The sequence below is a fragment of the Meriones unguiculatus genome, chromosome 1 (assembly GCF_030254825.1).
Source record: "Meriones unguiculatus strain TT.TT164.6M chromosome 1, Bangor_MerUng_6.1, whole genome shotgun sequence".
In the NCBI taxonomy this organism is placed as follows: domain Eukaryota; kingdom Metazoa; phylum Chordata; class Mammalia; order Rodentia; family Muridae; genus Meriones; species Meriones unguiculatus.
Window position 1 is genome coordinate 59,450,512 of NC_083349.1, and position 14,027 is coordinate 59,464,538.

At 41.5% G+C, this 14,027-nt stretch overlaps 1 protein-coding gene across 2 annotated transcripts in view; it reads left to right on the forward strand.

Moving 5' to 3' along the window:
• Positions 1–9,871, forward strand: part of Slf2 (SMC5-SMC6 complex localization factor 2) — a 47,647-nt gene extending 37,776 nt beyond the window's left edge. For both annotated transcript variants that reach the window (XM_021649703.2, XM_021649693.2), the window contains 3 exons: positions 482–568; positions 5,372–5,440; positions 6,631–9,871. In XM_021649703.2, the coding sequence (XP_021505378.1) occupies positions 482–568; positions 5,372–5,440; positions 6,631–6,666 (192 nt within the window). In that variant the 3' untranslated portion in view covers positions 6,667–9,871. The remainder of the gene's footprint in view (positions 1–481; positions 569–5,371; positions 5,441–6,630) is intronic.
• The last annotated feature ends 4,156 nt before the right edge of the window (positions 9,872–14,027 follow it).

The following is a 14,027-nucleotide window of genomic DNA, read 5'->3' on the forward strand; positions in this document are numbered from 1 at the left end:
CCTCTCTGTGCTCAGGAGGTAGAGACAAGTATCATGAGTTAAATTGTGAGCATGCCAAAGCCTACCTGGCAGTCAGTGCTTATACTACCTTGTGGGTGCTAAAGGCTGAATTCAGGTCAGGCCTGGCAGCTAGGACTTGACACACTGAATGTTCCAAGAGGCCTGCTATTCACTTTCTTTTTTCCCAAGAGAAAGGATCTCATTATTTTGTCAGGATGATCTTCAAGTGGTCCTCCTGCCTCGGCCTAATAGCTAGAGTCAAGCATATGCCACGCCATACCACACCTAGTCCTAGTTCCTTTATATATATTTTTAAATTAACTAGCAATGACTCATAACCATTAAGTTCTTATGTAAGTTAACATCTTTCACTGCTGGGACTCCATCAAGTAAGTTTTAAGCAATTTAGTTTTTTTAACTGCATATTTTGTAATTTTGCAAGACTTGTTTTCATCTATTGCATTTGTTTTGTTTTTCATAGAAACACTTTGTGCTGCTTTGTGGGGCTTTGGAAAAGCATGTTAAGTGTGATATTAGGGAAGATGCAAGACTTTTCTATAGAACTAAAGTAAGTATGTTATTTGTGGTGGGTGTGGGGGCAGACGCATGAGGCGTGAACATGGGAAACTCTTAAGGACAGCTTTGAGGCCTGTCTGCTCTACACCTGATTTAAGAGTGTCGTTAGTCTTAGAGCTTCCAGCTATTACAGATGTGGACTGCTACAACTGACTTTACATTGTTTCTGGGGATTTGAATTCCAGTCCTCGGGCATACATAGCAAGCACTTCCCCCACGGAGTGCCCTGCATCCTAGTTTTATGTATTACTAGCAGTGCCACCAGTCATCCCAGTGCTTGCAAGAGTAAGACAAGAAAACCTGGGTTGTAGGCTTCTTGGACAACGCAGGGAGGCCTTTTTGGAAGATAAAGAAGATGTAAGCAAGAGAAATACATAAGCTGCTCTTTAGGGGAAAAATATACAGTGCTTGTGGGTATAGCTTAGTGGTGGCGTGCTTAAGTCGCTTCATTGGACAGCCACTTCGTTAGATAGGTAGGTTGGTTGGTTGATTTCCAAGAACATAAAAAGGACTTTTTAAAGTAAAAACAGTTTTAGTGTATAACCTAGGCTTGGCTTAAGCTCTTTTTGTTTTGTGAGACAGTGTCTCAGTATGTGGCCTTGCTGGCCTGGAACTCATTGTGTAGACCAGGCAGTCTTTGAACTCACACCAATCCAGCTGCCTTTGCCTTCCAAGTGTTCATCACTGGCGCCCCCCGCTGTGCCTGGTTTTCCTCCAGCTTTTGGGTGCTTTGTTTGTTTTAACATTCCTTTGTCTCTAGGGGGCGTATGCACACACTTCAGTGTGTGTGTGTTGGTTGGGATGTAGGTCACAGAACTACTTATGGGAGTTAGTCCTTTCCTTCCATCATGTGGATCCTGAGGACAGAACTCTGGGTTTTAGGCTTGGTGGCAAGTGCCTTTACCTACTAAATTACCTCGCTAGCCAAATACCAAATTTTTGGTCCTCCCACCTTGGTCTACAGATATTAATTACCTCTCTGGTTAGGACGTGGGCAACAAGGCAGCTTCTGCTAAGTACTTTTCTAGCTAGATTGAAAGTCCAATAAAAATGATTTCAAAGGAAGTACATTTCACTTTCTCTTCTGAAATTCCTGACACCCAAAGAGAAAATGTCTTTAGCACTATTGGGACTTTTTGCTTTTCCCATTATACAAATGAAAGCCCTTGCACAGGGTGTGGTAGAGCTCCTGAGGACCTGGGTGGAAGCCCAGACCCATGTAAATGGGAATGCTCGCACAGGTCTGTAAGTGGGGGTAGGGACCAGGGGGTCCCTGTGTTCACTCTCCGGAAAACAAGGTGGACGATGATGAAGAACTCTGCCTTCCGTACATAAAACCTTATGTATAGGATAGCTTCAAAGATTGAGACTGATTACATTTATACTCATATATAATTACAAAATAATGGTTATGAAATTCCACAATGGTGGAGAAGTTATTTTACTTAGAGAAAAAGTATTGACTAGCTGCTGCCTGTTGATATCTTGCTGAAATTTGCTCTTTTTTTTTTTTTAAGTTTCTGTATGCCCAAAACAGTAGAAAACCATGTTTGAGAGAATGGAATAGAAAAGCAACTTTAGTGTTAATAGACTGATCTGAGTTCTTCCTGAAACACACAGAAAATCACTTTCAGAAAAAACTGAACTTAGCTGGGCTCAGTGCTGCACACCTGTGATCCCAGCACTTGTGGAGGCAGAGGCAGGCCAGATCTCTGTGAGTTTGAGGCCAGCCTGCGCTACAAAGGCTACACAGAGAAACCATGTCTCAAAAAGGCAAACAAACAAACAAAAAAAAAAAAGAAAGAAAGAAAGAAATATCTTTACAGTCATTAGCTGCAGAAGTTGGTTATTTGAACAGTACTCCTGGGGATTTCCTGTGTCTATTTGAATCACTTTAAATATGAAAATGAACAATTCATGAAGTTGAATCCGATTTACAAATACACTGTGCAGTAATAGCCCTTGGCTTCCGACACAAAGCCTTAGCCTCAAAAATGTATTCTACAGGGCTGGGAAAATGTACTCTGGAGTGTGACAAGTTACTGACCTATACATGCTGACAGTCATTCTAAAAGGGACTGCTAAGGTTGATGTTTCATTCTTATTCTTCTTCTTTTTTTTTCCCATTTGGGAGAAGGGTATGTGTGCCACATTGCTCATGTGGGGATCATGGAACAAATTACAGGAATGGGTTTGCTCTTCACAGTTTGGGTCCCTCAGGTGGAATTCAAGCCACCATATTTAAACAGGAAGCACTTTTATCCACTGAGCCATTTCACTGACCTGGGTTTTATTTCTTCAAGCTGGCCCAGCAAGGTTGTTGTCAGAGCCTTGCTTAGAGGGTGAGCCAGTGGTCCACGTAAATTGCTTCAGGGCATGACCTCCTTGAAATAGGTTAAAATAGGTTAGTAGCTTCATACTTCCTACAAAACTTCCAGTAGAGAAGTGGTTATTATCTTTGAGGCAGTTTGCTAAACTTTCCGTAGTGGGGAAAAGTGGAGATTTTTGTTTGTTTTTGAGATAGGGTTTTTCTGTATAGCCCTGGCTGTCCTGGAACTTCTCTGTAGACCAGGCTGGCCTTGAACTCACAGAGATCTACTTGACTTTTGCCTCTTGTGTCTTTCTGACTTATGCCCAGGAGTGATGGATCACTTCTTTAATACAAGCAAGCACTTGGGAGGCAGAGGTAAACAGATCTCAGTGAGTTCTAGACCAGTCTTGTCTATATAACCAGTAGGCCATCAGAGCTACATAGAAAAAGTATGTTTAAAAAAAAACATGCTGGCCTGTGTAAATATTTTATTCTAGGAGTGATAGAGCATGCCTGCAATCCCAGCATTTGACAGGAGTAGGGGGAAATGTCAAATCAGCCACAGCTACTTTGAGGCCAGCCTGGGGTACATGTGACCCTTCCTCAGTGTGTGTGTGTGTGTGTGTGTGTGCATGCACATACACACACACAGAGAAATGTTTTTCTTAAGCAATGAATGTTTAAGAGTCAATCAGGAGTGATAAGTGAGCCCTTTCATTGCTCATTTAGTAGCTCAAAGCACTGTGGTAAACTGGAAGAGCTTCACTTTGTGGAAACCTTTGAGTTTGGCACAGCTAAACTCTGCACATAGTGTGACACATGAAAATTTTTTAGCTAGGCAGTGTTAGCAGATTCCTTTAATTCCAGCCTTTGGGAGGCAGAGACAAGCAGATCTCTGTTTGTTAGAGGCCAGCCTTGTCTATAGATCAAGTTCCAGGACAGCCAGGGCTGGACTCCTTGTCTTGAAAAACGGAGAGAGGAGAGAAGTGAGTGGATTCTTCCTGAATCCTTAAAAAAAAAAAAAGGTAGGCTTATTTACTTAACTTTATGTGATTGTGTTTTTCTTGGATGTGTTTATCTGCATTGTGTTTGTGCCTGGTACCCTCAGAGGCCAGAAAAGGATTTCCTGGATCTGTAGTTATAAATGGTTGTGAGCTACCATGTAAGTGCCGGGACTCAAATCTATGTCTTCTGTAAGAGCAACAAGTGCTTTTAGCTAGTGAGCCATATCTCCAGCCCTACTTTGTGTGTATGTGTGTCTTTGTGTTTAACCTTTTAAAAACTAGTAAAGCTAGGAACAGCCAATGTATTGGACCCTGTAACATGATGCACCTTTCAGCTTCCCAGCTGGGTGTTTAAAAGCCAGATAATAGAAAGTAGAAATTTCTTTGAAGGTAGAGTTGTAGTCCTATGGACCATCTGGATTATCTTTAGTAACAGGAAACCAGGCATGGTGATGGATTTTTTTTTTAACCCCTGTATCTTGGGAGACAGAGGCAGAAAAATTGCTTTAAATTTAATATTAGCCACGGCTACACAGAACAACTGTCTCATAGAATAATATTTTTTTTAAAGATTTATTTATTGTCTATACAACATTCTGTCTGCATGCACGCCAGAAGAGGACACAAGACCTCATTATAAATGGCTGTGAGCCACCATGTGGGTGCTGGGAATTGAACTCCACACCTCTGGAAGAGCAGGCAGTGCTCTTAACCTCTGAGCCACCTCTCTAGCCCAGAATAATAATTTTTAAAAAAAAGAAATTAAGGGTGGTTTAGTGGTTAAGAGAACTGACAGACATTCCAGAGGACCAGGATTAGATTTCTAGCATCCACATGGCAGCTCACAACCATCTGTATGTTCCAGGGGATCTGAAGCCTTCAGTGGACAATGAACAGATGTGAATGCAGGGAAAACACACCCATACACATAAAATAAAATTAAAGAAGATTAAGGATGGATGTGGTTGCTCACACCTTTAATCCTAGCACTCAGGAGGCAGGGACAAGTAGATCTCTGGAGTTTGAGGCCAGCCTAGTCTACATAGGGAGTTGGAGGATGGCCAGGATTGCATTGAGAGACCCTATCTCAAAAAACAAACAAGGAAATTAAGTCATAATCATTTTGACATTTTAGATTATGAAAAATAAATTACAGCAATAAACGAAAACATTGAAAGCCTCCCCCAAAAGATGAGTAGCTTTTTCTTGACAGCAATCAAAATAGAATTGTTGGGTATGGGCTGTGATAAGTGTGGCTCTCTGTATTTATTTTTCTTGTTACTGTTTTGTGTGTTTTGTTTTGTTTTGTTTTTTAAGCAGGATGGCATGCTGCAGCTCAGATTGGCCTTGAACTTCCAGTACTCCTCCTATGTGCTGGGAGTATAGCTATACACCATTACAGTGGCTTTCTGTCAGATGCTTAACTGGTTTTCTGTGAGGATGCTTTGATCTAATATCTTCTTCTCTTTTTATTTTTAAGGTGAAAGACTTGGTTGCCAGGATACATGGAAAATGGCAGGAAATAATCCAGAATTGTCGGCCTACTCAGGTGTTGTTTTATTTAACAGTTTTATTTATTATGAAAACTCCTGCATTATGGATGATTTTGTGTCTAGATTTTAGGATTTGTTTACTTTCTGTCCATTTCCAGAAATGGCTTGCACCCATTTAAAAGTATCACATTAAATTAAATGGAGATTATTTCATGAGTATGCTAACAGTTGATAAGAAAAAATGCACATTGTATACCACTTAGTCTATAGTGACTTTTAGTGTAGTCACAGATTTAAGCTGATTGTCACCACACCTTAACTTTGGCGGTCCCTCCTGTTCCTCCACCACCTTCAGGCCTCTTTGCTCTCCTTAAGCCCTAGGCAGATACTTATCTGCTTTCTGTGGATATTTTCTTCTTCCAGCTAGTTTCTACACATGAATAAACTGTGGTCTTTCAGCTTTTTTTTTTTTTTTTTACCTGACATTGATAAAGAGACCCATGTTACAATATGTATATTCTTTCTATTGCTAAATGACATTTGACTGTATGGATATATAACATTTATCCGTACAGGTGAGCATGAGTTGTTCCTACTTTCTGACCATGAAGAATAATATTTCTAAACCAGGGGTGGTGGCACATGCCTTTAATCCCAGCATTTGGCAGACAAGAGGTAGACTTATGTCTGGGAGGTCAAGGCCAGATGTAGGTGCTGGGAACTAAATCCAGGTCCTCTGAAAGAGTGGTCAGTGCTCTCTTAACCACCGAGTCATCTCTCCAGTCACCTCTACAAAATTTAAAGGCCACTTCTCTGTGCCAGTGTGGCGTTAATAGCAAAAGTTTATATTAGTCAATTCGATACATTAATCTTTTTAAATACATCCCTTTGTGAATGAGCCCATGAGAAAAATACCCTATATTTGTATTTTTTTATTTTTTATTGCCAGAGCACAAACTGTAAAAGCTATAAAATCATAAGAAATTTTCATCTGATCATGGCTGCTTCGTGCTTTTAGTCCCAGCTCTTGAAAGGCAGAGGCAGGCAGATACCTATGAATTCAAAGTTAGCCAGGGCTATATATTAAGATCCTGTCTCAAAAAAAAATAAGAGAGTGGTTATCATGTATGTGTATATATAGTGATTTTGTTGCTGTCGTTATTAAAGCATACTATCCACTGATTAGTACTTGTAGGATTAATTTGTAATCTGATTAAAATTTTCCTTTTTATCCTCTCTTCTTCAGGGGCAGCTTCATGACTTTTGGGTGCCAGATTCTTAACAGGAGTTACAGCAGCAAAAATTCAAAATGAGAAGGGCCTTTCCAAGAGGAATACTGTGGGATCCAGCAGATGCTAAGGAACACAGCTGTGTGCCACTGGCATATGTAGTGTGAGGCTGGGGATGAAGACTTTGCCGTTTCTAAAGCAGATATGAAATGCCATCTGCACCTGACCATAGAGGAAAGCCTAGAGCCTGATGAAAGGAGGGTAGGGGTAGAGATGCTGGCAGCTATGGATCCAGCCTGCTCTTCCTAGTGCCTCTCGCTAAGTTTTCAGTGGTTATCTAGTTAGATGGATACATAACACTTGGATCATCACAGAAAATAAGGAAAGAAAAGAGTGGACCAGCTTGAAAAGTTGGACATTGAAACAAAGGCCAAGCAAGGTCCCGCTGGTTTTCATTTTCCTCTTGGTTATTTTAGGGTGCAAAGGGAAGACTTAGAATAGAGCTTTGTAATTAGAAGTGTTGGTCTCTTCTGTAACCCCATAAACTGTAGGCAGTTTCACCCATACATATTCTCTACTCTTCAAGATTATAAATCTGAGGTTTTGAAATATATTTAAAATCAACTTAAACAGATATCTGGTATGTTGTCAGATTGCCCTTAGAGGAAGAGACTAAACTACAAAGTAGTGGCTGTCTTTAAAATGCCAAAACATTAATAAGCAGTTTGTTTAGGATCTCTTTGTAAGTACGTATATTTTTAAAATACTGGTTTAATCATAAAATCTCAGCTAAGCTAGAATTCTGTCCATTGATAACTAAACTACAGAAGTCTGTATAAAGGCTTAAAAATCTGGAAGTTTCCAAAAACCTTGTTTCCACGAGTATATAATTTAGCAGAGGCCTTGATGGTGTTTATTTTGGGGAGTGTGTGTGTGTGTGTGTGTGTGTGTGTGTGTGTACACAGGTGTGTGGATGCGTGAGCAACTTTGTATCTTGAAGTTGTTGCACTTGAAAACCACAGCTGCTCTAAATTCTTTTAAACACTGGAAAGCCATCCTTTAGTTTAGGTGGTAGAGGGTTAGCAGAGGTGCACGTGCTGGATTGAGCCTGAGGCCCTTTTAAAAGTTTGATAGTTAACACTTGCTGACCTTTGTCCCTGTGGGGAAGCTTTGCTTCCTCAAAGGGATGCCAACTGTTTATTCTCTGAATATTGGCTGGAGCGGCTTGCTCCCTCCTGAGCATACTAATGTCTGTGTGGGTCCAGGTGGGAGTGGTGGAAAAGGGAACTGGGCTCAAGGTTTGAGAGGAGAAAATAAATTCTGAGAGCTAACTTTCTACCTCTAAATTGAGGCTTAGGAATAAAAACCATTCTATCTTAAACTTATCATTTAAAGTAGCATTATTAACTTTTAAGCTCATGTCAAGCAGTGGGCAGTTAGAGATTTCATAGAGAAGACTAAACAAATCAAATTTTGAAGAACTGAGGCTGATTGGGGCTCCAAGAGTCAGACCAACAAAAGTTTTATTCTGCGTAGAGTTTACTGGTAAGATTATTATCTTGATGCTACCTCTCAAGGGTGTTTTTACAAATGCCACTGTGGTTAAAGAGATAGATACGAAGAGTTATACTTGACAGAAGCTGGAAACTCTGGCATCTATCTGCCCAGCAATGGGAGCTTTCACTCTGTAATTTAATACCTTGTAGATACATTATTTCTGTGTAATTTTATAAGTGTTCATATATTTCTCATTTTGCATTGTGTAAAGTGTACAAAATCTCAAAGTATAAAAATCTGCTTATATTGCTTGTAATTACAGTGTGTAAATATTTTCTATTGTGTACATTGATGGGGACAAGTGGGTTATTCAGGTTTTTAAGTGACCCTTTTATATTGCAGTTTCAACCAATAACCACCCATCAAATTTAAAACCACTTTGATACATTCTTATTTAGCAGTTCTAATAAGAATAAAATCTCTATTTTCAATTGTCTTTTTCCATTAGAGAAAAATAATTTATCTGTCCCCTTAAAATAAATGGCCAGACATCAGGTTAGGCCTTTGTATTTATGACTCTGGTAGCAGTCTACAGTCTCCAGGTCATAGTCCAGTCAGTATTTACATTTGGGTTCTCGTATAAATTTTGTGGTTCTATTTTAGCACAAGTAGCTCATGGTTTTTCTCCCAAATCAAGTATTTTCCATCTCCTTTTGAGTCCCCATGCGTTGTCTCCCTCCACCTGTTGCCCAGAAAATGGGATGGTAGAGAGGGAGGAAATGTTCATTGCACAGAGACTGTCAGGCCACATTTGGGACTTGGCAAACAAAGCTTGCACTGAGTGGTGTTGTGTTTGGCAATATTACTGTGCCAAAAATAATCCTTGTCTAATTTTCTGGATGTGTATGTCAAACTTATTACCCTTGCTGCAAGCTGAAATTTAAAGTACTTGTGTTGATGCTTTTGTGTGTGACTGTTGCCTTTTCTGACCTGCTTTTCTTGTTATCTGAAAACATAGATCTGTAATAACATGTTAAGTGAAGAGGCTCTCCGTGCACAATCATCTGTGTAGCTCTAAGTCGGCATCTGTGCGTTTGTCTTTTCTCCTGATGGCAGCGGTGCCTTTGTCACCTTTTGGAAGGTTGGCATTTTGTTTTTGTTTTGAATGCAAGTAGTAGCTTGCTTTTGACTTCACAGAAAACAAAAAACATATATATATATCCCCAGTAAAAGATAGGTAAGATAGTGTGTTACCATCAGGCTCTGTTGAAGCATTTGCTCTTTGCTTTTTTCTTTCCTTTTCTTTTCTTTTCTTTTCTTTTCTTTTCTTTTCTTTTCTTTTCTTTTCTTTTCTTTTCTCAATCAAAATACAGTTGGTGGGGACTGGCCAGTAATAATGTGTGGAGTCTTTAAACCAAGAGTAATTTTTTTAAACTTAAAAAGTGACTCATTGACAAGTAGCTGAGTTGGAAAACTGACTTGGCTTGTCTCTCAGGAGACAAGAGTGGGGTACAGGTGGTGGGCATGTGAGTCAGCACAATTCTATCTCGGTGGGTATGCCTACTCGATGGTGCAGGTGCGCCTCATCATCTGTGCCTCAGTTTCCCTGGGACATTCTTGTCAGCCAGTTAATCTACTAGCTCTAAGGCAGTAAATGCAATGGGTTTTTTTTTTTTCCTTTTAAAATTTTATACTATGTCTTGTTTAAAGTCCTCTGAATGTATGTGTATGTGTTATTAAACTTTTTTTTCTCAATTTAAACGTGTCTGGTAACATTTGATTACGTAGAGGTGGTTAAGTATCTGGAATGCCCTGTTTTAAACTGATTTCTTCCTTGCTTTGGAGTCTCAGGGGTTTGGGGTTTTTTGGGGTTTTGGTTTTTTGGGGTTTTGGTTTTTTTTTTTGGTGGTGGTGTTGTTTACTTTCAAGACAGGGTTTCTCCAGGTAGCCTTGGCTGTCCTGGACTCACTATGTAGGCCGGGCTGGCCGTGAACTCACAGAGATCCACCTGCCTGTGCCTCCCAGAGTGCTGAGATAACAGGTGTGTGCTACAGTGCCTGCCTATTTGGGTTTTTTTTGTTGTTGTTTTGGTTTTGTTGTTAGCTTGATGCCTTTTATCTGTGGAAAACAAAGCCACAGCTCTCCACAGTTCATGTTGACATAACCCAGTTGATAACTTGCTGTGTACTTTACAGTTAGCAATTTAATCATCTCATTCTTACCTCATTTGCCACATCCATTTGGCTGCTGTTGAGTTACTTACAGGATAGGGTTTGTGGGAAGCAACATACAACTCATGACTGACACCTGCTAGCAACCAAGGGAAAACAGAAAAGGAAAAAAAAATAGCTTTGACTTGGGTGTCTTATTCCAGAGTTAAGAAAGGTGATGCCGGGGCTGGAGAGATGGCTCTGAGGTTAAGAACACTGGCTGTTCTTCCAAAGGTCCTGAGTTCAATTCCCAGCAACCACATGGTGGTTCACAAGCACACGTGCAGGCAGAACATTGTATAAATAATAAATAAATATATTAAAAAATAATTATAAAAAAGGTGATGCCATGCACTGCAGAAGGATTCAGAGCCACCTGTGACCTTTGTTAGCAAGTTAACTGAGCTGCTTCAATCTGTTGAAAGGAATAACTGTCCATTTCAGGGTTTTTAAGGACTCAAATACATAACAGTCACTCAGCGCAAAGCCTGGCATGCAGCATGAACAGAACAAAGGAAGAGGACAAGTTGAAGCTGGCTATTGTGATTGCCCGCACTTGGGAGGTGGAGGCAGGCGAATCTGTTGAGTTTGAGGACAACCTGGTCGACAGTGAGTTCCAGGACAGCCAGGGCTACACAGAAAAACTGTCTCAAATAGATAAGTAAATAATTTTGAGGGGAAAAAAAAAAAAGACATTTGATAACCAAGCATGGTGATGCATGCCTTTAATCCCAGCACTTCAAGAGGCAGATGCAGGCAGATTTCTGTGAGTTCAAGTCCAGGGCTATACAAAGAAACCCTTTCTTGAAGAATTAAAAAGACAAATTTAATGGGATACAGTTAATATGGCTGCTTTTCCACAGGACCTGGTTTCAATTCCCATATGGCTAACGATTGTAACTCTAGTTCCAAGGGATCCAAGGGTTCTGTTTATTCTTTGTGGGCACCATGCATGAACTTAGTGCATGGATATATGTGCAGGCAGAAACACCCACACACATAAAATATGAACCAAGTTAATTTTTAAAAGGAAATTGACCAGAGGCTGGCACCTGTGCTTACTTCAAACCAGGCCTTATCTCATACAGCCTTCTGCCAAAAATAAGGTTGTGATTTCTAGTTAACTAAATGAACCAAGCATGATGGCCTGATATGATAGCTCATACCTATAATCCCAGCACACATGAGAGGCAGAGGCAGGAAGATGACAAATTTGATGCCCTCCTGGGCTATAACATGAGATTGGTCTTCAGCACCACCACCAAACATGCTGATGGTTTTCCAGCCTCTGCAGACATGTCCTGACACTCCCTTCTTGCTAACCAGGGCTGGAGTCAGGAGAGGGCAAACCAGAAGGTCCAGCTTTCAGTCTGACTCCAAGACAAGTAGCTAGGTTTCTGGATACTCAACAGGCAGAACAGGCTTCAGGGGCAGAGTAGGACTACAGCAGTGTTGCTACCTTGCCTGTATATGGCCAAAAGATCACACACATCATAAAGAAAGTGCCGGGCGAGGCTGAAAAATGCCTCAGCAGTCGGGAGCACTGAGGACATTTCCAGGACCTGGGTTCAAGTCCCAGCACCCACATGGCAACTCACAACTGTGGCAATAGGTATGCATGTGGTGCACATATGTATACATACAGGCAAAATGCCCATACACATAAAACTTTTAAAAAGTGCTGGGCAACCAGAGGTAGAGATGGCAAAGCAGGCGAAAAGGCCACCACAGTGAACAGGAGACAGAACATCTTGATTAGGCCCATGTTCTCATGCCTCAGGAAACCCCTGCCTGAGGAATTTATATGCTTCCTCTTCCTAGGTCACCAACACAGAGTTAACTTCTGTGTGTCAACCCTAGAACCACAGCAGCCCCGAGGTGCTGTGGACACCAGGGCCACTTTATCTTATACCAGAGCGGGGAGACCGTCTGAACAAAAGTGAAGTTGTAGGGTCTGAAGCCATGGCTCAGCAGTTAAGAGCACTGTTGGGCCTGGAGAGATGGATCAGAGCTTTAAAAAAACTGGCTGCTTTTCCAGAGATCATGAGTTCAATCCTACCTTTCTATAGGATCCTCCCTTTAACAGACATTTCTATTCCCTACCAATCAAGCTGGCAAGAGGAAAATTCTTTACTGTGAAAGAGAGACTTGGATCACAACAAATAAGCACTAAACAGGTTTGGTGGGACAAAGCTTTGAGCTCAGTAGTGGAGGCAGGAGGGTCAGTTCAAAGTCACTTTCAGCTATGCAACAATTTCAAGATCAGCCTCCTCTATAAGATCTTGTCTCAAAATAAAAAGCAATTAGTTCTAATATAGAGACACAGCAGGTCATTTGTTGAGTGGGGCATAAGTCATCCTGGACACCGCCAGCTGCTTCCCAGGGCAGCTGTGTGAGGATGCCATTTGGAATTCTTTGGAGAACACAAACTTCACTCTTTTTTTTTTTAAGATTTATTTATTTTATATGTATGAATGTTCTACTGCTATATGTACACCTGCAAAGCCAGAACAGGGCATCAGATTCTAGTATAGATGGTTACGAGCCACCATGTGGTTGCTGGGAATTGAACTCAACCTCTGGGAGAGCAAGCAGTGATCTTACCCTCTGAGCCATCTCTCCAACCCTGGAAAATCATTCTTATGACGCTCTTAGTTGCACATACTATTGTATTTGCACATACTATTGTATTTGCACAAACTCCCAACATCCACACGAACCAGCTGAAGGCTCGGGTCACCCAGGACCCTCTGAGGTATCGGGGTCCTTGATTTGTCACTCAGGACTTTACCCTTCACACATCCACTGAAGACTTCCTTAGCTTCCTCCAACTCAGTGAGCCACAGAACCTGCCACACTGGCCTGGTTACTTCCTCCTGAGGGATGAGGAGTCAACACTGCAAGTGTGAACTTGGGGAGCCAGACTTCGTAGCCTGGTGGTCCCTGAAGTCTCTCCATAGTGCCAGGTGCTAGGGCTGGCAGTCTGTCCTCTTCCTTCCAATCTGCTTTCCCATAAAGCCCACAGAGGCCCTTTAGCCTTGTCTTGATTCAAGCTGCACTGAAGCTGCCCTCAGCTCTTTTGAAGTCTTTCCAAGATATCAGCTGACTTCTAGCCCTCTGTCTTCCACAAAGAACCCTCCTGTCTTGCCAGATCAAACTCATCAACCTTTTGTATGTCCTTTCTCTTCTTCCACCAAACAAGTTCTAGTCATTTTTCCCAGGCTTGCCTGGCTCAGCCTTCTCAGACTTCTCCAACCCCGTCCTCCATAAACTCCATAAACAGATTACAAAGCACATTACAACCTGCTTAGAACCTGTTTTCCCAGCTATAAAATGAAACTAATTCCTCAGAATGGGATGGGATCACACACACAAAAAAAAGTCAACCAGGAGTTGGGTGTGGTGGAGCACGCCTTTAATCCCAGCACTCTGGGAGGCAGAGGCAGGCAAATCTCTGTGAGGTTGAGGTCAGCCTGGTCTACAAGGTGAATCCAGGACAGCCAAGGCTACACAAAGAAACCCTGTCTCAAAGAAGGAGGAGGAGCAGATGAAGAAAGGAGAAGGAAGGGAAGAAGAATTAGTCAATCAGGGCAGTGTATTAAGCTTGTGTTTGGCTTGGCCAGGTGAAAGAGCCTGGCAGATAAAATGTGTCTGTCACTACTAAGCCTGACAACCTCCGAGTCTGATACCTAGGCCCTACCTACATG